The following is a 23611-nucleotide window of genomic DNA, read 5'->3' as shown; positions in this document are numbered from 1 at the left end:
TACAAGGCACTGGGGTACGGCCCTGGGGACTGGTGGGGGGGGGGGGGAGGGGGGCTTGCTGCAGCCCCTCCAAAATTTGGGCAAGTCACATTTTGGGGCAGCAAGAGAAATTTGGGCAAATTTTTAAAACGTTTCCATTTGTTTCGAGAAATAATAATGTCACTAAAAATCAGCGAAGAACAATACTGGTCATCAATTAGGCTTTGGTAGATTGTGCTCGAAAAAAAAGCTTATTATGCTTTTAGCAGTGCTCATATTTTTTAGAAATTATGCCAAAATTATGCTACTTTCTGAAAATTATGCTCTCTGTCACCGAAGTTATGCTACTTGGATTTTAAGGAAAATAAAGATCGCCAGTAGCTTAACTCTATCAATTTTGACTTAAATGAACATTCAGACAGTCCACCTTCCAGTCTTACAGTCTTCAGCATGGCAAATACGCATGTGCGCACCTCGAAAAGCCAAATGATATCCAAATCAACCATTTCTGGGTTCTGAATCCGGGTCAGAAAGTTACTTTTATATACTTGTTTTAGACACCATCCAGGCAAAGCCCTCAGTTTAGTATAACGACAACTATGCATGTTATTAATCTCTCTGTACTCGAGGACGACGCCATCTTTGATCTAAGGCCTGAGGGGCCGAGCCGCCGAGCCATAAGCGTGGTGGCCTGAGGAGAGTCTCAGCCTCTCAGATAAGTACGGGGTGACCTAGCTAGAGTCTTCCAGACCTCGATATTTTCCAATAACAATACAGAAGTAAAGTACAAACTGAATTATTCTAGAGCTATGATGGGTTTTTTTTTGTTTTCAAGGCATAAAAGCTCGGATTATGCTAGCAGTGCTAAACTGAAATAAAAGCTTTAAATTATGCTCGTTTTTCTAAATTATGCTAAAAATTATGCTAGCACAATCTACCAAAGCCTATCATCAATATACAATAAGGTGAGACTCAATACTCAAAAGCAATGCGAGTCGGAATTTTCTTAGCACCTCTTATTTTTTCGTGTTTCACATTGTCACCAGACAAAAGCTTTACTCTGTAAGAATATGGAATTTTTTTCATTCTCAGTGCCCACTTTATAAGCATTACAGAAATTTTATTCATGTTCTTTGCGGTGAATGACATGAAGAAAGAAGTATTTATTGGTTTCTATTCCACGAAATCAACTGAAGGCGAGGCACTTTATAAACTGGTCACCAGTTTATACAGTGAAATCTGCTTTCGCAAAACTCAATCTGGACGTCAAGAACATTGTTGGTAAGGCATTCGATGGCGCAGCTAACATGATCTGTATTTACGTCCACTGTTACGAACATGTGCTCAACCTCGCCCTTCAGGATACTAATAGTCCATGGGCCAGACCACTTTTCGGTACCAAATCTAGGGACAAAACCTAAGTGTTATCAGCTGATACTACTACATGAGTTGTTCTCAAATTTGTATGATAACCTTTCTGAATGAGTAGCTTTGTGTGAGATTTTTTAATTTAAAATTTCGCAAAAAATGGCTTCAGCATGGAAACGAGGCTCAGAAGAAGAACCTCTAAATAAAAAAGAAAAAAAGAAAAACATTTGTATTTCTCCTCGAAGTTGTTAGAAGTAGAAATTTGTGTTAGGATTACACGAAAAACTAAATAAACAACCAACGGTGTCATTCACATTGCATCATGGGTAAATCCAAGATGGCGGCATTCTTGACAGGTGTGTAGGGCTAATTTGTGCTAAAATTGTGGTTCCTTATAGAAACGAGAAATGTTTTCAGGGGATAAATAAACAGTAAGCATCTAGGTAAACATTTAGAGAAATCAATTAACTAAATATTAAGCTGATAGTGTCGATTTTTGACAAGAAACTTACAGATCCTCGAAAAAGGCGTTCGAGTATATATCATTCGTCATTTTATACGAAAGGTGTAGCAGTAGATGACATAATGCGAGATTTTGAAAAATATGGAGTTTGAAATACATCAAAAGGAAAATGATATTAAATAATAGTTTTCCTTTGACATGAGGGTCATTTCATACACTGCTAAAGATGATTTCATTCATATATTGTGACTAAGCTAATTTACAATGACCAGTGCGGATGGTCTTTTGTGCTGCTTTTGTTGTTTATGTAGAATCATTTTTGGTGAACAACGAACACCTAAATAAATAAATACAAACTTCAGCGCTTAAATTAGACCGGTTTAAAAATGGCTTTTTAAAACCTTTAAGTCTTATTGTTGACGTAGAACCTTGCATCACTAAATAGGTGGCACAAACTGAGAGGAAATGTGACGCCTGAAGAACAAAACATCGATCAAAAGCGATCACGTTCAGAACAGTCCAGTTGTGCATGTATTATCCACTGTACTGACGATAATACGGAACTAGTTAGACCAAAAGATGAGGAGTCCTGAAGTACACTTGTAAGAGGCGAGCAGCTGCTGTTCGTAAAACACCTTGATGTTGCTGAGACATTAAATGAGGGAGAAATTCCAACATTTACCATCACAGAAAATGTCATAGCGTGTTTACCGTGAAAAAGCTCTTGGAAACAATTTCAGAGCAACAAGCTGAACTGACGACCAACGGCAGCTAAGAGGACCTCGATCCGACAGTCCCTTACCACCAGCACAACTTACGAACATGTCTGCATATTCTGTGAAAAGAAGTATCTTAAGGGAACAAGAAATTGGGAACCCTTGGAACAATGCAGAGATTTGCGTGCAGATCACTCAATTAGAAAATCAGCCATGGAAAAAAAGGACAGCAGGATTCTCGCAATTGCGTCGCGTGAAATCGTAACAGCTGAAGCTTGTTACCACAGGACATGCTACAAGGGCTATACTAGGGCTGAGGCAAGTCCACTGGGGCTTCCGATGGCTGTGGTGAATCGCTGAGAAGATGAGTATGCTAATCTCAAGTCAGAAGCTTACCAGATGCTTACATCAGATGCTTACATCAGATGATTACATCAGATCGGATGCTCTTGCAAACGAGAAAATAGTCAGATTGACTGAAATGACAGAACTACTTATATCGTACGTATCTCACGTCTTTGGTTGTTGAAGAAATCAAGTTATCCACAAAGAAGCACACCAGACGGAATCTCCAGGCAGAATTTGGCGATGTCCTCCTCATTGAAAATTTGTTGGAAACCACCAGTGTCTTCATAGTTTCCGCCAATTTGACACACTTCATGTATCCAAGTACATAACAACTCTTCTTCTGGAAAAACAGGACAATGCAAACCAGTCTTCTCGGAGCTCAAATATACACCGGGCTGCTATTGACATTCGCAAAGCTATTCAAAGAACAGAAAACAAGATCTCATAGTCTCCACGCCCTTCAGATCGCAATGATTGTTCCCAAAGAGCAGGGTTCATTCTTGCAAACGTTAACATATCAGACTGGAGAAAAAGAGTGGCCAGATAAAAACTGTCATCCAAGAATGCAGAGGTTGGTGACATCCTTCGCCCAAGATCCGGCTGATGTTTGGAGTGAGCAGAGGAAAGATTAAGCCATCCGAACAGATCCCTCTTCCCTCCCTATGCTGTGAAGGCCATGACAGATAACGTTGAACTCATCCAAATGGAGTTAATCGCTGCGGCCACGGAATCGCCTATTCCCAGCTTGAAGAAATCAACACCGCACTGTGCCTTAACAAAATGACATCAACAATTGAAATCCCATTGCCAGATACCATCCAGCCTCATGTTGGTACTACTTTGGCATGGGATAACATTGACCGCCTAGAGGAAACGTTATCGGGTGAAGGAACATCGCATAGAGTAAATGGAATAGCGGTGCCGGCGAGGCATTTCGGACCACAACTTCCCCCGGAACCATCAACTCAGATAGTTCAGACCGAAAGGAGGAGTGTCGAGGAACTGGACGCAGAAAATCTTCCCATTTACAATGCCGAAGATGGTTGCGGTCCTCGTTCTAGAAGATTTGTGGAAGTTATCTGCCCAAAGCTCTTAAAAACGCACGAAGAAAAAACCTTTTAAGGGTCTTAGTGCGGCTACATGCGGACGCATCCAAACACAAGGTGCAGCAGTGGAGAAAATTTTTTTTTGAATCCAAAGAATAAAAAGGGCTTCACAGAGTTTGTGGTAAAGGGGTTGAGACGGGATTAATAAGAACAAAGTTGACAGACAAGGTCACTTTTCGTGCGAAAGTGACTGTTACGAGATTACCTCACAAGCTGCCAATATAGTTGAAGAGCTTAACTCCACACAGGAAGAAGCTGATACCAGGCTTATTCTACATGCAGCTCATGCAGCTAAATCTGGCTAAAAGGCGGTGGTCGTGCATCAGAAGATACAGACGTATTCTTGCTTTGCCTGGCGTTTAATTACTTTATTCGGCATCCATGTATGTCAAGTGTGGAGCGCAGACAAGAACTAGATATGCTAGATATGTCAGTATCTCCAGTGTTGTGGTAGGAGAAGAACTTTGCAAATGCGTAGTTGGTATGCATGCTTTCACTAGTTGTGACACAGTAAGTGCCTTCGCTGGAAGGGAAAAGATAACAGCCCTACGACTTGTCAAGCAACAGACATCTTACCAAGGAATGTTTAAGCAGCTGGGGATGGAATGGGTTCTATCAGATATGCTTTTTCAGAGCCTTCAAGAGTTTATGTGTAAGCTCTACTGCTCTCAACCAGGAACCGATAACATTAATGAGCTGAGGTACAGGTTATTCTGCGCCAAGAAAGGTAACATCGACTCCACCCAATAACCACCTTGTGTTGACTGCTTCTTCAAGCATGCGGCTCGCGCAAACTTCCAAGTAGTCATTTGGAAGCAAAGTCTGCAAAGCTGCCAAGGGACACGGCCCCCATTGGTTTTGGCTGGGGCGAAGACGGTGATCACTTTGCCGTTGACTGGATGAACGGTGACCCAGCCCCTACAGCCGTGCTAGAACTACTATCTTGCTCGTGTACAAGGTCATGTCAACTTCCTACCTGCAGTTGCCTGGCAAGTGGTTTGAAGTGCACAGATGTGTGCAAGGTATTAGACTGTGACAACAGATGTGACGATTCTATCGAGGAGTTTGTAACAGATGACAGCGAAGAAGACGAAGAAATCGAAGAAAAGACGAAGAAATCTAACTTTAATTATCAATGTTACACATGCACAAGCAGTTTCTTATATCCTGAATAATTATTCATATGTAACATTTGGCAAGTTTAGCCATGGAAACCATCCAGGAACAATTTCTTTAAGTTAAAAATAAGTTGTTGACATAAGCTCGGAAAACGTTTGAGATTTTCAATAACTAAAAACCAGTGTATGTAACATGACTGTATTTGCATTTGCTTGTATTTGACCGTAGTAATCACATCTGCACCAGTTCTATCTGTTCACCCCAACCGAGTCATTTGCAGCTGATCACGTGATAAGCCTGGTATAGCTACTCATTTGACATGGTTATCATATACCAAACTAAGCAAGAGGAGTCAATGTAGTTTAGAACGGGCGTTCGAAAGTAACCAATGCAATTTACACGAGCACTTTCTTTTTATTTTCACATTTCCGTCTTATTGTTCATATTTATAATTTAACAAGTGTTGCCATGGAAACCATTCAGAGATAGCACCTATAAGTCAGATATAAGTTATTGGAATTAGGTCTGAAAACTGCTTTGAAGTTTGCAATGACGAAAATCAATGTATGTAACATTTTCAGTTTTGCATTTACTCGTTATTAGGCATCTTTTTACCAATTCTGCTTATTCAGCCAAACGGGGTGACGTCATTTAATCACGTGATAATCCTAGTAAAGCTACTCATTTGGCATGGTTATCATACACCAAAACAACCTAGAGGAATCAATGTTGTTAGAAATAAGTGTTAGAATTTGTCCCTCGTTTTGGTACCAAATGGCTCTTTCCAGGGTCCTGGCCCATGGACTATAAGACGCAGATTGAACCACTGCGTAACGTTCTGGACTCTATCCAGGCTCTCAGTGTACAACTTCTTAGAAAAGAGTGTCAAACGACACGCCCTGTTTGGTGACACAGACGTAGAACTGAGGTGAGGGTGTAAAAGTGACGCTGAAGTCATTGAGTGTCAAGTGGTGGTCGTGCCGGTGAGAAGCCGTGAAGGCCGTACACGGACAAATATAACGCATTGAAAAAGCTCTGTTCACGCTGTCTTCAGACAAAGATCCAAAAACCTACGCTGAGAGAAGAGCTTTATATAACGCATTTTATATTTCTACCTGTGTGTGTTGAAAATAATCTTAAGCAACACTGATAGTCTGTGCCGGTATCTTCAGGGCAAGACGGTCGTCGTCATCTCAACTCGTAGGAACGCCAAAATGACCATTCAGAGTCTACGCCAGTGTCGGAGTGAAGGAAGTTTCAGCAGCGCCGTATCGCAGATAGTATCAGCTATGGGTCTGAAAGTTAAGAAATGGCTGACCAATTCTCAGTTTGAATAACGAGAAGCCAGGGAACCCAGACACAGGACACCGCGCCGCATTCAAGCCCTTCTAGGTGAACACACGCAAAGACAAGTGCGGTTGACAACGGAATCGTTCCACTGCATTAACACTTACTATGCGTCCCTCAACAAGGTGCTGTCCGAGCATGAAGTCAGGTTATATATAATGATATAAATGTTGTCACTGTGAGAAGTCATTTCGTAATCCATCCAGGCTCAAGTTACACAGTGCTGTACAAAGTAAAGAAAGACCTTTTAAATGTCATCAGTGTGACAAGGGCTTTAAAACACCTGACAAGCTGGAGTGACATAATTGTACTGTTCATAGCAATAGGAAGGCTTTACAGTGTGATCAATGCGGTGAGTACTTTAAAACCCGAGAATTATTTGCAAAGCACCAAGTGGTTCACAGCGAAGAGCGACCCTTTAAATGCAGTCAGTGCGAGAAGAGCTTCAAGAGATTTGCAGATGTCAAGGAACACGAAAAAACTCACACAGAACGTGAACGATCTTTCAAATGCTCCCAGTGTGAAAGTGCTTTCATGACAGCGAGGAATTTAAAACAACACACTCTTACACACAGTGAAGAAACACCATTCAAATGTACATTGTGTGGAAAGGGTTTTAGAACTGCAGCCATGCTTAGGAACCACAACAGAGTGCACAGTGACGAACGACCTTTCAGTTGCAACAAATGTAAGAAGCGCTTCAAAACTGGGATATAATTCATGGTAGGCCACCCATATAGTCTCCCTGCAGTTTGCTTCTATTTACTGCCGTTTGCTTGCGGTTAGCATTTAAATATTGTGTTTAATTGCAGTTGGCATTTATTTACTACTGTTTGCTTGCGGTTAACATTTAATTACTGCTGTTTGCTTGCGGTTAGCATTTAAGGAGTAAAGGGGAAGGCGATTATATGTGGCCTACCATGCATTATCTGCCTCAAAACTGCAGCAGAGGTTAAGTTGCACCAGAGAGCACACACTGAAGAGAGGTTCTTTCAGTGTAGCCTCTGTGAGAAGTTCTTTGAAACCTCAGAGGATATGAGACAACATATTAGAAGAACGTATGTTGATGTAGGGCCATTCAAGTGTGATCTGTGTGGCAAGTCTTTCAAAGCAAGTAATCAACTTAAGCGGCATAAAACTGTCCACAATGATGAAAGGCCATTTAAATGTTCTGATTGTGGAAAATGTTACAAGATTTTGTCAACTCTGAAAATTCATAAACGGGTGTACAATGCTGAAAAACCAAACATATGCTCATTGTGTGGAAAGGGATTTAAATCATCTACTAAACTGACTACCAGTGTCACAGCCATGAAAGACCTTACAAATGCCCCTACCGTGATACAAGATTCTAAAAACTCTATAGCAAACAAAAGCATCTTGTTATACACAGTGATGAAAAGCCATTCCAGTGCAGCTTATGTAAAAAGATTTGTCAGAATTCACAACAGCTCCAAGCCCACCAAAGGGTACATAGCGATGAAAGGCCGTTTAGTTGTAGCTTGTGCGAAAAATCCTTTAAGTCAAAATTTGAACTGAAGAAACATCAAGTTGTACACAGTGAGGAGAGACCATTTGAGTGCTCCTTGTGTAAAATGTGGTTTAAATCATCAGAGCAACTGAAAAAGCACTATAAAACAGTTTCACACATGAAGTGGTTGGAGGCAATGCCAGCAGATAAGAAACCCTTTAAATGCAGTCAATGTGAACTTACCTTTGCGTCAATGTCAGACCTGGATGAGCATGGGAAGGTTCACACTTACAAGAAACTGATCGAGTGTTCGTTTTGTTGCCAGATGTTTGCCCCAGAAGAACTCTCATGGCAGCATACCCAGTCATGCATTAACAAGCTTATTAACCTAGGCTGAACATAGCAAGCAAACCATAACCTGCTGTACTCATTTATAAGAAATGTTGATGTGTCCCTAGGGTGCTGATGCTATTGCACCTTAAGTAATTGATTAGTTAATTTATTAATTATCTTTATATATTCAGATTGTAAAGTTATCATTCTAGAGTATAGTCTTTGTTACATTGTTGCAATTTTTGTGCGTTTAAAATCTGAGGACAAAACTAGTGAGTAGGGGATGGGGTGGGTGGTCCCTGACCCCATACCATGGGTAGTTATGCCATTCCTCAAAGTCCTTTTGTCAACATCTGCTGACATCTTTGGGTGCTGTAATCAAATGGTTTTATACCCCATCCCCACCAACATTTTAAACACATTTAATAGTTTTTGAACTAAACAAGGTTAAATATTAGTTGCTTATAGCGTACACACCTCACAACTTATCAAGGTAAAAACCTGTTTGATTCAAATGTTAACCAGATACTCGGAAGTTTGAAATTTCTTAAAGGCGTAATTCACAAATTGGGAAAACTTAAAATGATTTAGTTGGTGTGAATGGGGCATTAGTTAGAGATCAACCAGTGGATATCTGCGGGAAGGAAACCTTGATTTTCTCTTGGTTACATAACATATCAACATGCCTGGTTAATGGTTTTCTTTATTCTCTCAACCTGTCTTCTTGGCAATGTATGTGCTGATTTTTCTGGAAGAAATCAGACTTTGATCATGCAGTCACACGCCCCTTCCCATACAATGTGCAGAAAGCATAGTTTCAAGAAGATCTTGACCCGAAATCTTTCATTCTGCCAAACTTGCCTTAAAACTGTCCAAGTCATTTTCAAACTCAGAGCCTGGTATTGTTGTATTCAATAAGATCAAAGGATACTGATGGATTGCTTGCATACAATCGAAACGTCAGTTTATGTTAACTACAAAGAACACATTTTGTATACTTAGAATCAGTTCATTTTGATGTATTCAAGAAAAAAAAAACCAAAACAAAACACTCAACGCTGTTGATACAATTCTAAGTACCTGTAAAGCGTCCTGGAAGCTCAATATTCTCCTCCAGCTTCTCTCACGGAAATCTGTTTACCACCCAGAACAGATAATCCCAGGGGCACTCAAAGGTCGGGGATGCTCGAATTAAACCCCTAAAAGAGACCAATTTGGGTGTGGCACAAGCTTTAAGATATCACTTGAAACGGAATAGACTATATTACCAATCACTGTCCAGGAAAGGAAGCCGCGCTAGTAGACCGGACTCGGAAGACCGGCGGAAATCGAGCCTAAAAACGGAAACGAGAGCGTTTTGTTTTTAAATATTACTTCAAGTGCACCCTAAAAGATACTTTTAACAGCTAAAGATAGTGGCTTTTCTTCATAAACAACGTAAGTGAAACCAGAATCCTCGATTTATACCCCTTAGCGAGACGGCGAGCGAGCGTCTTTGTCTATCGTCCACACTAAAACGCCCAAACACGCTAATGAAAACGGAGGGTATTGAAAGTGGACGAAATGGACGCGTCGTTTTGGCAACGCTTCGTTTTTAGCGTGGACAGGTGAAAACGGAGGCTTTTGAAAAGTGACGAAAAAAGCGTCATATACTGTCGCTTCCATCAGCGTTTTCAGGCGTTTTATAGTGTGGAGGAAAGGCGAAAACCCAACAAAAAGTATGCGCTTTCGAATGAAAACGTATTAGTGTGGTTAGGTGGAAACAAAAGGAAAACGCTAGCGAAGGTAAAAATATTCTGCTGCGTTTTGGTTTAGACGAAACCAATGCTTTTAGAAAAACATTAGTGTGGTTGGGACTGAGAGGTCCTAATTTCATTTCGCGATACAGAATGTTAATAAAAGACTAGTAACGAATAAATGGATGTAAAACATTGTACAAGAGAAAAACTTCACACAATGGGCTCAGGACCACGTGTCGTTAACATTTTATATACATGCTGGGGACATTTTTCAAGGGGGAACGGGTGGGAGTGGCTGGTATCGGGGTTGCAGAATCAATGGGGAATGCATGCGTGTTCTCGTTCATCTTTCTCACTGCTGTCGCTGTTGGAGAATAACGTATCTTTATCACTTTTCTAGCCAGAAAAACATTACTTGCAATTACTATGAGATACCTGCCTAGAGTGTTTGCCTATATCTCTGCCATAATATTCAAACTCTATCTTTTTTGGAGGTGGGGAGAGGGGGTCTCCAAAAGGGGGGAGGCTAGCTACCCAATCCACTCCCCCAAATCCGCCCCTGCATGCATCATCTTTTCGAAACACATGGTTTTACTCGTCCCAGTACTTTTCATTCTTATTTTGTTGTGCGCTCGCCCAAAACGCCCCTTCATTGTCGACAACAAACACAAGATGAACTCTTCCGCGAGTTAGACAAAACTCTTTATTGTGTTTGATTGAAAGTAAATTATTTTGCAAAGGCGCCTGCACACCTCTTTTGCAAAATGTTCATACGGCTAGCTAATTTTTGAAAGGTAATCTTGTCAAAAAGGTTCTAAAAGAACTTTGTACATTGAGTTATCTTTTCTTAAAATACAGAATACATGTTTCTAACATATTTACAAATGGACACACAGGCATCAAATCTACAAAAACTATGAATTAAAAGCTTAATCTACGGTCAAGAAGATTTGTCGCTCAAGGTTCAATGAGACAGAAACCTTTATGATGACATTTTACTTTACAGTGACGTCAGTAAACACTAGAATTTATAGAACAGTGTCCTTGACTACAATAGCTTAACTGGTATTTCATTGCAGATACTCCCACAAGTTCTAGTCAAGAATCATTCACGATATAAACAAGCAAACTGATCAAAACACTAATATTCATTGAAAAACGATTATCGATACACTGAAAAGGGAAAAATTTTTCCAAAATTCATTTCATGAAAGTGAGTGCATGATTCCTTTCCTTGTTTCGGTAATGAAACATCCATGAACATTTGAGAGAACTCGAAAGAGCTATGCCAACACTCGTCCACGCCTGGTGTTTCGCGTTTTCTCAAAACATCCCCTCTTGTTCAATTTCTAAAATGTACAATGACAATTTTATCCCGGCGACAGACGACATAATCTTTGACAATGTTCTCAACATGCTCTTGACCATCAAGTCTAATACTTACAACTTAAGCAGAAAACGGTTTAATTACCTGTTGAATACGTAGAAATTAGCAACGAACCTGGCCCGCAGGCACTGAACTGAACAATCGAAAAGCAAAAAAGTAAACTCTACACCCATTCAAAACATTTCGTTCGATGCTGCTACCGTGTTATTGAATCACAAAGTGACCGTCACTTTCTCTTCACTAGCATCATTTTTTCAATTATTCCAGTTTTCACCTTTCCTCGGGTTATCATTAATGCACTCAGGTATTTATTAACCATTCTTCAGGTTTGTAAAAAAATTGGCTTGATAAGTAAGCGACGATGACATTGAAACGTCAAAGACTATGTATTTAAAAATGAAATGCTTTACATTATACACTTTAACATTGTATAGGCTCTGATATTCACGACGGAGTTCAAAAAGAAAACTAAGATGCTTTAAGGCCAGCAAATGCACAATGTTAGGCTTGGTTCAAAATATCTCGCTATCGCCGACTCAGTCCACCGCGTTCAAAAGATAGCAGTTGTACATTTTACCACAATACCTTGCGAACTTAACATAACCAAACAAACTAACCAACCACAGAAAGTCATATTTTTTCAAGAATTCGTCCTTGTACTAACAACATTGTCTATGTCAGCTTTGAAGCTTTTATAACTTTTCTGTGCGTTTTTATCAACGTTTTTAGGGTTTTCGTGCGCTAAGAATTACAGATAAATGTACTGGTCGCCATCTTTTTCAGTAGAGTGGATTGTGTTTAGTTTGACTGAGGCACCAGTGCAGCTCGACAGTTGATTCAGACGTCGTGCTATACTCGTGTCCAACTCACTTGTAATTCAGTTCAACTCAGTTCATCATCTGATTATTCTATCATCTGAATTCAGTCGTACTTGCGTCTCAGTTTAATCCTGTTCTAAAAGCAATGTGCTCAGATCTATGAAAAGTCTAAATAAGCAGGCTCTACACATACATTGAAATCGACACAACAGTAGCTAAACTTTTGAATCAACATCCGCGCAAAGGCGGGTAGTGCAGAGATTGTCGTGCTGCACAACTCAAGCCCGATGTTGGCTGTCGTAGCAAATTTTAACTTAATTCATCAATTGAGTTCGCCTCGACTATAACGCGACGCTTAAACCAAGCCTTAGAAAGGATTGCATTTTCCGAGAACCGTACATGTCCATATACAAAGTGACAGAAAAGTATCTAAAGATCTTGAATCAAAGTTTTCAAACGAAACAAATGTAATGGGCAACTATTACCCTAAAATCCGTTTACACACAGTGGGCTCGCACAAACACTGCCTAGGTCTGGGTCGAACAGAAAATGTTTCAAATTCTCTGATCACACGATTTTTTCCATGAAAGTAACGAACTTTCTCAGAATTCCGAGACGTTTCTAAAGCTAAAGGTGTCTTGGTTCCACACGTCGCACAAACCGGCCATCTAAATAAAATTTGTAATGTCTGCAAGATTATCATTTTTTTAATGTCTATTTTGATGTGACATCTCACTGTGCTCACATTGTTTCGCTTCATTGTGGTTTTCCTGTGTAAGATTACATCACTCAGTCCTAGTCCTACACGCCTTAAACACAGCGGTCAAACGAAAAGACTCAAAGCCACTTTCGGTCTTCACTGCCCTGAAATTTTAACATAAAAATCTCACATAAAATACAGCGTTGAACAAAAATACGAGGCGACAAAGCTAGCAAACAACAATTATTAAATTCTGTGTAAATATTTGGCCTTCAAAGCTTTAGTGTTCAGTAGTTTTCGCTTCAAAGTAAAGGATTTCAAAACAGATTGAGAGACTTTGTACTTCTACACTTGACCACTGTGCTCAAGACATGGCTGACATAAAAGTACCCATGCCACCTTAAGGTCTAGGTGTGTAAACTTCTGACAACTCTTTCCTAGTCATTTGTAATGATCTACTACCTATGCTGACCATGTGACTGTTCCAGTCTGCCGCTCGTCCTTTTCTTCAGTCTCTGATCCAGTCTCTTGCCTGTTTGTTGCTGCAGCTGCTGATCAGAACTGACTTAATCCCATGACCCAGGCTCCCGCCAGTCCTCTCATTCTGCAAATGTCCCAGGATCTAGCCAGGGCCACTTCTTCCAGTAACCCTTAGATGGCCATTCATGTTCAGGTTTGGGGTTCCCTTTCGTGTCCTGCCATAAATCAGAAAACAAAGTTACACACCGTTGTCTCTATCAACACACAATGGCCATTACTTGCTAAAAAAACTCTGTAAGCTTTAAGAATGGCTGACTGTAAGGATCGAGAAACGCCGGTCAACGACCCATTTGGCAAATCGCTGATATTTTGCCCAAAGATACCCTTAGGTGACCTAATTCTAAAAATCATATTTAAAGGTTCCAGCAAATTTTTATTTTTCAGAAATTCGCAAAAATTTGAAAGCGCGGTCAAAGTGCGGTTTTTCGCGTAATAAAATGACAGAAATAAGGTGCGAGGACGAAGCGCTGCTTAAGTCTTAAAATAATATCAATTGACTTCAAACTTCACACAAATGTGGAACAACCACTCTAATTTTTTCCTCGTTTTAAACTAATCTTAGGGATGTTGATATAGTGGTTTTCCGAATCATTTTACAAACAGCTATGAAGCGTGTGAAAAATAACGGCAAAATATAGGTCATGTTTAACAGCATCAAAATGCATCTGGTACCTCACTTTCCGATTATTTTACTTTACAGCCTTAAAATATCATTATTAAACATATACCATGCCAAGTTTCATGCTCGAACTCGCAGTATTTCCCTTTGAGAAAAACGAAAATCTATGTCAATGTGTTGGGCGCAAATAACACAATAATTACACACGAACAAGAGACAAATCAATTTCAACGGCGAAAGTAAAAGGCTGTCATTAATTAAAATCCCGTCAATTCACTGCTATCCGTAGAAACATAATGTCCACTACATAAAAACTGTTTTTAGACGTTTTCGGAACATTGCGCGTTAACTTTGTTTGATTTCTTGTCCGCCGCCATGTCTAGTTTGTCATCGCGTGTATTTCCTTAATGTAAACAACACTGTGAATGGTTGTCATAACAAACGCAAGAGATTTCCTGGAACATTAATGTTTTCGATTCAGCAAAACGCTTTAAGACAGAATAATGGGCCAACTTGGAATGCTGTTTAGCATTAAGGACGTCAAAGGACTGTAAATTAATCGAGTTGAAATATCTTGAAGCAAATCAAAATCGCGCCCTTATTCTAATTTGGTAAACAGCCGATCTCCGTTCAAGTTCAAGAAGTCGAGAGGTTAATCCGGCAATGTATCACCGGTGCAACAACAAAATCAAACCGAGGTTATCAAAAGTGTATGTTTAAAAGTGTAGTGGCAAGTTTCAAATAAATTTCGCCTATATAAATTGGAAACAAGAAGTGAAACGGTCTGACCCGAAACAAATAAACAAAATATTAATACGACTAATTTAATCCGAAAATGTTACAGAAAACATACCTAAAAGCCGTCGATTCCCCTCAATACCACTCCACATTGTCTTAAAGAGCCCAAGCTTTCTGCTGTAAGAATCAGGGGCCTCATGAATCTGTTTTTACTAGATCGGCAACCATGCTGCGGGGCTGATATTCAAGACTTAGTAAAAGTTGTCACACAACCGCACGGGCAGCCCAGTCACGCCTTTCACTGCTCTTGCGCAAATGTTCAACATTTCGCGATTTCCATAAACCGAATACAAGTTTAAAGTAGTGACAGTAGATTGAAATGCGCTTTTTAAAGCTGTCCTATCCAGGAGCAATTATTTGTTGTTCTTGAATGGCTCTTAGCTGTAGCTTCAGTCCGGCGGGGAGGGGGGAGGGGATACTCCGGGAAATTTCGGATATCTGTATGCCGTGGAAGATTAAGTGGTCTCCAGCTCTTAACGCCAACACTGAAACACCAGATGATTTTCGAAGTATCACAGGGATCACTAAACTAAATAATTTTGAGTTTAGCTCCGCTGAGTCAATTACCTGTTGGCGCGCATATTGCATTGACCGTGGACAGGTGGGAAAACAGTTCAACCGGAAAAGCCTGTTGCACATTGTAATTTAGCGTTGTCCAACACGCAATCGGTCTGGTTATAATGCTAATCGTATTTGATAAAATCTCAAGTTTTCTTTCGACACATGCTGGGGTAACATACTAGTAGATGGGCGTGGCAGGGAGCCACGAGTCAAGTCAGTCAACTCCCAAAGCTTAACAGAAGAGTGACAGTGAACCACTGGTGGAAGGACTGCAGATTGTCCCTACGCTTTACCCTGATAGGCCTCTGTGTTATTCTAATGAACTGATGCTGTTATAATGATACTGTTTAGCTTTATGATCATGCTAATGGTTAAGGGTTTCTTTTGCTATTTAGTCAGACATCGCTCTTTCTTTATTTCTGCTGGAAGCATCGTTCTCTGAAGGAGACTTAAGGTCATTTTCTAAAAAGGTACGAACACTGCGACCTTAACATCAGTGCCATTGTCAACGGGTGTGACCGAGGAAGCGTCTGCTGATGTTTCCATGGATAGAGGATAGAAACTATGTACGGCAGGGATGTATTAATGTCTTCAAGGTGGCTGCATTCGTGTCTTTCATATACCGTCTACTTTAGAGAGGCACTTGTCTCTGAAGAAATGTACTCAGTCCGTGGAGTCAAAATGTGCTACAAACCCTGCTTGGAGCAAGCGTTGGCGCTTGACTCAAAGCCACAATAGGTCACCAAGAAGTCCTTGTTGTTTTAAAAGAGGGTTAGGCTTTCAGGGCAGTCAGTGACCAGCGGAAATCGTATCTTATAGCAAAATTCCGCATTGGCCTAAAGAACCTGAAACTGACTATGCTACGGTGCGGTTGCGAAGACATCGAACTAGATATACCTCTCTCACTCGTGCGCGGAAGAGCTCCATCCTCGGCGCTTCTGAAGTATTTTACTAACAATTGCACTTGCCGGAAGTATTCTTAGGAACTTTCGGTGTTTGGTTTCTTCGATATTTAGCAACATCTCTTGCGGCGGGGGGGAGGGGGGGGGGAGGAGGATCGTTAAATTTTTGTAGAGAGGGAGAGCGAGTAAAGGAGGAAGACCCTTTAGAGGAAAAACTAACGGCCGAATCGTCTCAACCTCTCTGGGAACGAGGTTGGAATCGTCACCCTTTCCAAAGTCGCTGAAGCGATTAATTTACCTTTATCAACTTAAAAACAGATGATCCAATCAACTTTGTTTCCGACACTGCGTGCAGACGCAGCGCAACAGTGCCTTAACAAACAAATGATTCTAGAACATCGGAAAACATAGATATTGCGAACAGCCTACTTACCTTAAAATAGTTTTTCACGAAGAACTACTTATTTATGATTCTTTTATACTGAAAAAGAAACCCTTGACCATTAGCGTGTTCATAAAGCTACATAGTATCATTGTAACAGTATCAGTTCATTAGAATAACACAGAGGCCTATCAGGGTAAAGGGTAGGGACAATCTGCAGTCCTTCCACGAGTGGTTCACTGTCACTCTTCTGTTAAGCTTTGGGAGTTGACTGACTTGACTCGTGGCTCCCTGCCACGCCCATCTACTAGTAGACGGTATATGAAAGACACGAATGCAGCCACCTTGAAGACATTAATACATCCCTGCCGTACATAGTTTCTATCCTCTATCCATGGAAACATCAGCAGACGCTTCCTCGGTCACACCCGTTGACAATGGCACTGATGTTAAGGTCGCAGTGTTCGTACCTTTTTAGAAAATGACCTTAAGTCTCCTTCAGAGAACGATGCTTCCAGCAGAAATAAAGAAAGAGCGATGTCTGACTAAATAGCAAAAGAAACCCTTAACCATTAGCATGATCATAAAGCTAAACAGTATCATTATAACAGCATCAGTTCATTAGAATAACACAGAGGCCTATCAGGGTAAAGCGTAGGGACAATCTGCAGTCCTTCCACCAGTGGTTCACTGTCACTCTTCTGTTAAGCTTTGGGAGTTGACTGACTTGACTCGTGGCTCCCTGCCACGCCCATCTACTAGTATGTTACCCCAGCATGTGTCGAAAGAAAACTTGAGATTTTATCAAATACGATTAGCATTATAACCAGACCGATTGCGTGTTGGACAACGCTAAATTACAATGTGCAACAGGCTTTTCCGGTTGAACTGTTTTCCCACCTGTCCACGGTCAATGCAATATGCGCGCCAACAGGTAATTGACTCAGCGGAGCTAAACTCAAAATTATTTAGTTTAGTGATCCCTGTGATACTTCGAAAATCATCTGGTGTTTCAGTGTTGGCGTTAAGAGCTGGAGACCACTTAATCTTCCACGGCATACAGATATCCGAAATTTCCCGGAGTATCCCCTCCCCCCTCCCCGCCGGACTGAAGCTACAGCTAAGAGCCATTCAAGAACAACAAATAATTGCTCCTGGATAGGACAGCTTTAAAAAGCGCATTTCAATCTACTGTCACTACTTTAAACTTGTATTCGGTTTATGGAAATCGCGAAATGTTGAACATTTGCGCAAGAGCAGTGAAAGGCGTGACTGGGCTGCCCGTGCGGTTGTGTGACAACTTTTACTAAGTCTTGAATATCAGCCCCGCAGCATGGTTGCCGATCTAGTAAAAACAGATTCATGAGGCCCCTGATTCTTACAGCAGAAAGCTTGGGCTCTTTAAGACAATGTGGAGTGGTATTGAGGGGAATCGACGGCTTTTAGGTATGTTTTCTGTAACATTTTCGGATTAAATTAGTCGTATTAATATTTTGTTTATTTGTTTCGGGTCAGACCGTTTCACTTCTTGTTTCCAATTTATATAGGCGAAATTTATTTGAAACTTGCCACTACACTTTTAAACATACACTTTTGATGACCTCGGTTTGATTTTGTTGTTGCACCGGTGATACATTGCCGGATTAACCTCTCGACTTCTTGAACTTGAACGGAGATCGGCTGTTTACCAAATTAGAATAAGGGCGCGATTTTGATTTGCTTCAAGATATTTCAACTCGATTAATTTACAGTCCTTTGACGTCCTTAATGCTAAACAGCATTCCAAGTTGGCCCATTATTCTGTCTTAAAGCGTTTTGCTGAATCGAAAACATTAATGTTCCAGGAAATCTCTTGCGTTTGTTATGACAACCATTCACAGTGTTGTTTACATTAAGGAAATACACGCGATGACAAACTAGACATGGCGGCGGACAAGAAATCAAACAAAGTTAACGCGCAATGTTCCGAAAACGTCTAAAAACAGTTTTTATGTAGTGGACATTATGTTTCTACGGATAGCAGTGAATTGACGGGATTTTAATTAATGACAGCCTTTTACTTTCGCCGTTGAAATTGATTTGTCTCTTGTTCGTGTGTAATTATTGTGTTATTTGCGCCCAACACATTGACATAGATTTTCGTTTTTCTCAAAGGGAAATACTGCGAGTTCGAGCATGAAACTTGGCATGGTATATGTTTAATAATGATATTTTAAGGCTGTAAAGTAAAATAATCGGAAAGTGAGGTACCAGATGCATTTTGATGCTGTTAAACATGACCTATATTTTGCCGTTATTTTTCACACGCTTCATAGCTGTTTGTAAAATGATTCGGAAAACCACTATATCAACATCCCTAAGATTAGTTTAAAACGAGGAAAAAATTAGAGTGGTTGTTCCACATTTGTGTGAAGTTTGAAGTCAATTGATATTATTTTAAGACTTAAGCAGCGCTTCGTCCTCGCACCTTATTTCTGTCATTTTATTACGCGAAAAACCGCACTTTGACCGCGCTTTCAAATTTTTGCGAATTTCTGAAAAATAAAAATTTGCTGGAACCTTTAAATATGATTTTTAGAATTAGGTCACCTAAGGGTATCTTTGGGCAAAATATCAGCGATTTGCCAAATGGGTCGTTGACCGGCGTTTCTCGATCCTTACAGTCAGCCATTCTTAAAAATGTGCACTGTTTGTCCCTTGTTGATTTTTTTGGAGAAAAATGTTTTTTGAAAATAGCAGTGTGTTCGTTCAACTCGCAATAAAATAGCTTTGCTGTAAATATTCTTCGTGAAGAATAAAGATCCCTAATTTGCATTGCTTTAAAAGCACTTAAAATTTAAAACGTTCCGCTATTGACATTTTGAAGTATGGTCGAGCCACATTGATTAGCTAAATCTTTATATCCCGTGCGAACTCTTGAAGTAAGGATTTTTATGTCGGCAATTCTGTCGGTGCACCACATGGGAAAGATGAAAGCTACAATACGACGGTAAAAAGTTCTCCTGAAGTTGAATTTTATCAATTTCCTCCCCCAATTAGTGTTTAACTACCAATTATTCTCTGACAACCGATCCAATAGGAATTAAAGGATGTAGAATACTGACTGTTTGTCTGTCTCAAAAAGTTGTCGCCGCTGTTTCACTCGGAAGGGATTGAGTCCAACGTTGGTTCCCGAAGGTCCAGAATAAAAAACAAAATCCGACGAAATATAGCTATCCGCGACAGTATATGTTTTCAGAACGTTTTGCATTGAGAGGAGGATGTGTTTGGTCATCAAACCACACTTGTGAAACGTAGTCTAAGTACATGTATGGCGCTATCTTTGTATTGACCGCAAGCAATAAACTAAGTTGGAATTTATATGATCAGCCCTTCCTATAACTTTTGAAGTTAGTATAGGTAATTACGAGTGATATTTCAAAATTCTCTCAAAATTGCACGAGCAGGCGAGTGCAATTTAAAAGAATTTTCAAATATCACGAGTAGTGTAAGTCATTAATTGCTGGAGCTTTCATACGATTATTTATTTATTATATGACTAAAAAAATTACGAACACGCGTGCGTTAATTCGCACAGCAGTGAAAATTAAGAATTAACGATAAATTGGCCCGCACTCAGCCAGTTACAATAAAGTAATTTTGTCATTCATATAATAAATTAGATAATCTAAATGAAGCAGCTGATGAGACCGAGGACGAGGATTTTTTTGTCACCGGGGAGAGTGGGTGTTCCGTTCCACTTCCTGAGAACTATTCACGAATGCTGCCAATAGAATGTCCATGATGGAGCCTGAGTTCTTTTAGTGTAAGAATTTATTTCATGAACTTGTTTTCCCAAGCTAAGTCAGTTGAGGAAGGTTTAAAGTCAAACGCCTAAAGCTAGCTGCCCCCGTCTTCAAGAAATCCAGCCTCCTTCGCAGGCGTTTTCAGGGTCAGTCCCACACTCCATCTCATGAAGAGGTAGTGTGGTGCTGACCTCTTTAAAACGTCTGCAATGGAGAACAGAAGCGAGCCGAACAGGATCAAAATGCCATTCACCACCTGGATGTTTTACTGTTGGCGAATTTCCCACACACTGTTCTTTAAGTTTTGGAAGAAAGTTGACGAGTCGGTTAAAACATCACTGCTGAAACAGACTTTTACGAATTTACAGTCTGTTATATCACGGACTCTCGTGTATATCAGAATTCTCTTAGCATAAATAGATTTCAAGCTTGGAAATTTTACGTTCGCAAATTTCAGGACTTTTCTGCCGTTGAAATGTCGAACAATCAGAAAAGAAATCTGAAAAAGGCTTTTAAAAATTTGTGACCTCTGTTATGCCACGGGCTTTGATACTTGGCCCTTGGATGTTCGAGGGCACAGTGATGTGGAAAGAAAACACTGAAATAGAAAGCGAAGGATTTCCTCCCAAAAGAGAAGTTAGAGAAAAGTGTAGGAGGCTGATACGGTTGACTTTAGCACTTTCGGTGATTGCATGATCGAAGCCAAGACAAGGTGTTCACTGAAAAAAAAACAACAAACAAAAAACAAAAAACAAACAAACAAAGAAACAAACAAACTATCTGCTTTATTGATTCGAAGAGTTATGTTTCCTCTACGTCCAGGATTGGCTCTTATCGGATGTTCGAGTTCTCTTTCAAAGTGAAATAAGCACCAGTAAAATTTCCGACGATTACCAAAACTTAAACAAGAAGATCTGTTAGATCTTATAACCGCGCTTTTAAAATTTAACTGTTTTCTTAGTACTACAGTCGCAACGCAGTCCATATTCCAAAGCAATCTTTGATGATTCATTGATTACTGTAGACATCACATCACTTGATCAACACACACTCTATTATTGCACCATCAGTCGTAGCCGTTGTGACATCTCCGATGACGTAATAGTCTTAATCTGGAACTTTCTTCGGGATATGTATGGGCATGAAGATACGAACACTATTACAAACCGCTTTCTTTCTTTAAAGTCACAATTAAATTTAATTGTTTTTTTCCCTTGAGTTAAGGGTTAGCAAAGAAGTCACACAAGTCACATAATTCAAGAATTGCGTTATCTACGGCTATCTTTAGTACGGTGGTTATTTCCCTATCAATGACGTAATCTTTGCACGTTCTGACACGTTCTTTGCTTGACTTGCAAATATTTGATTTTCCTTCCGATCTATGAACTTGCTGCGATGAAACAGTCAAAGGATTTACTTCATTTGCGTAAAACCACAAGAAATACTCGCAAAATTACAAATAAATTAATGACTGTCGCTTCTGGCGAAATAAACTTGCAAAGTAAACACGATCTTATTTGTCACGTAGCGAAAGTGAAAGCTGCAACGTCAACGCATTCCATGGCTGACGTAATACCTTTTTTCAGCGTATTTATTATTCCCTTTAAATCCAACGCTTTGATAAAACGAAAAGAAAATATACTTTACCCACCAAAAAGAAAACAATATCCGTAAAATTGTCCGTGTATTTATGTTTTAACAGCTTCTGGCGTAAAAACATCACACGTTGCATGACTCAAAGTTTGGCCGAGCGGAGGTCTGCGTCTGGTCACCGACAAAAAAAAAAATAATAATAAACCACGGGTAAACCTAGAACCGCGCTCGGCCCATGGCCGCGCGGTTAATGAGCGCTACAACCAAATTCGATGAGTGGTTTCTGTTCAAGTCATAGAATGAAACCATGCGATTACATGTTACTTGATTTCACTTTTTAAATTTGAAACAAGGTTCTTCTGACGTAAACAAGTTTCATTCATTTAAAAATAGATGAGTAACCAGGATAAGACATTTGGAAAAAGAGAAAAACGATCTCTGGTTAAAAAATTGCTTAAAACGAGCTTTCGACTACCAGTCTGCAGTCTTTAACGAGTAATGGATAGAAAGCGCGAACGTAAAATATATACTAAGAAAAGTGTGAAAAAACAAGATTATAATAAAAACAATAGAAATGCTTGTGTGCGAGTAAAAAATGCTAACGTGAGGTTCAAAATAAAATTGAATATTGTCTTGGTAATTGTTTCGCATTATTGTCAGCATGGTTCGTAATTGCTGTGTACCAGGATTCTAAAGTTCTTCTAACACGGAAATTTCCCTTGTCAATCACGCGTGCATTGTCAAAGTCGATGGAATGGTCGTTCAACCAGGCATGTGAAGCAATGTTGGAGCCCTTTTTAAAGGTTTTTGTGTTTCTAATATGTTCTTTCTTCCTTGTTTGTAAACATCTACCAGTCTCACCGATGTAACTCCACGGACAATCGGCGCATGGGATCTTGTAAACGACATTTGTTTGTAGTTCCGCGGGTGGTCTTCATTTCGGAGAAACAAACTCTAGTTATATTACAACAAGAGGAAATGCCGGGAGATCTTTCTTAAAGCCATTTTTTCTCATTCGAAAAAACTTTTTTCAAAGTTTCTGCACTAAATTGTCGCCATCATTCTACGTGATTTCATTGGCTTAGAAAATTTCCTATTTTCTTTCAGCCAATCATAATCTAGAATTACGATGTGTAATTTGCACTGGTGTTACACTTTTTGCACTGGTGTTACACTTGAACTGCACTGCTCTCAGCCAATCAGAATCTAGTAATTTTTTCAAGTATATTATTATACATGAAAAATTAACGCTCTAGTCTGAGTTTCACCAGAAAAAAATAATTTGGACAGATTTATAGCACTTTTTATCCCCAAAACTTAAAATACTTAAAGTGCCACTAACCACAAATTTTTTTTTTTCGCTAATATAAATTTCCTTTTTGTCCTGATCACCACTGCGAAAAAATTATCGTTGTAGCTATTTTCGTTAATTTTATATGAATTTTTAAAGTTTGTAAATTTGCCCTTTCCCATGTTCACGACCGAGGAATAGAGGAGAATGAAACGAGTTGGCTTTTGACGTCACTTCGGCAATAAC

At 39.9% G+C, this 23611-nt stretch overlaps 1 protein-coding gene and 1 pseudogene across 2 annotated transcripts in view; one reads left to right on the top strand and one right to left on the bottom strand.

Moving 5' to 3' along the window:
• Window positions 1-6614: 6614 nt before the first annotated feature.
• LOC149098706 (uncharacterized) lies at window positions 6615-8375 on the top strand (annotated as a pseudogene).
• A 2294-nt stretch (window positions 8376-10669) lies between these two features.
• Window positions 10670-23611, bottom strand: part of LOC110040394 (uncharacterized) — a 37818-nt gene continuing 24876 nt past the window's right edge. The window contains exon 8 of one of the 2 annotated variants that reach the window (XM_089278629.1): window positions 10670-13589. In XM_089278629.1, coding sequence (XP_089134755.1) covers window positions 13494-13589 — 96 coding nt within the window. In that variant the 3' untranslated portion in view covers window positions 10670-13493. Of the gene's footprint in view, window positions 13590-21651; window positions 23007-23611 lie in introns of those variants that run through there. The other variant, XM_089278630.1, reaches the window with a different exon arrangement.

Source organism: Orbicella faveolata, unplaced genomic scaffold (genome assembly GCF_042242905.1).
Source record: "Orbicella faveolata isolate gen_17 unplaced genomic scaffold, um_ofav_v1 contig_46, whole genome shotgun sequence".
NCBI classification, from domain to species: Eukaryota; Metazoa; Cnidaria; class Anthozoa; order Scleractinia; family Merulinidae; genus Orbicella; species Orbicella faveolata.
This window is presented reverse-complemented; position numbering and strand designations above follow the sequence as displayed.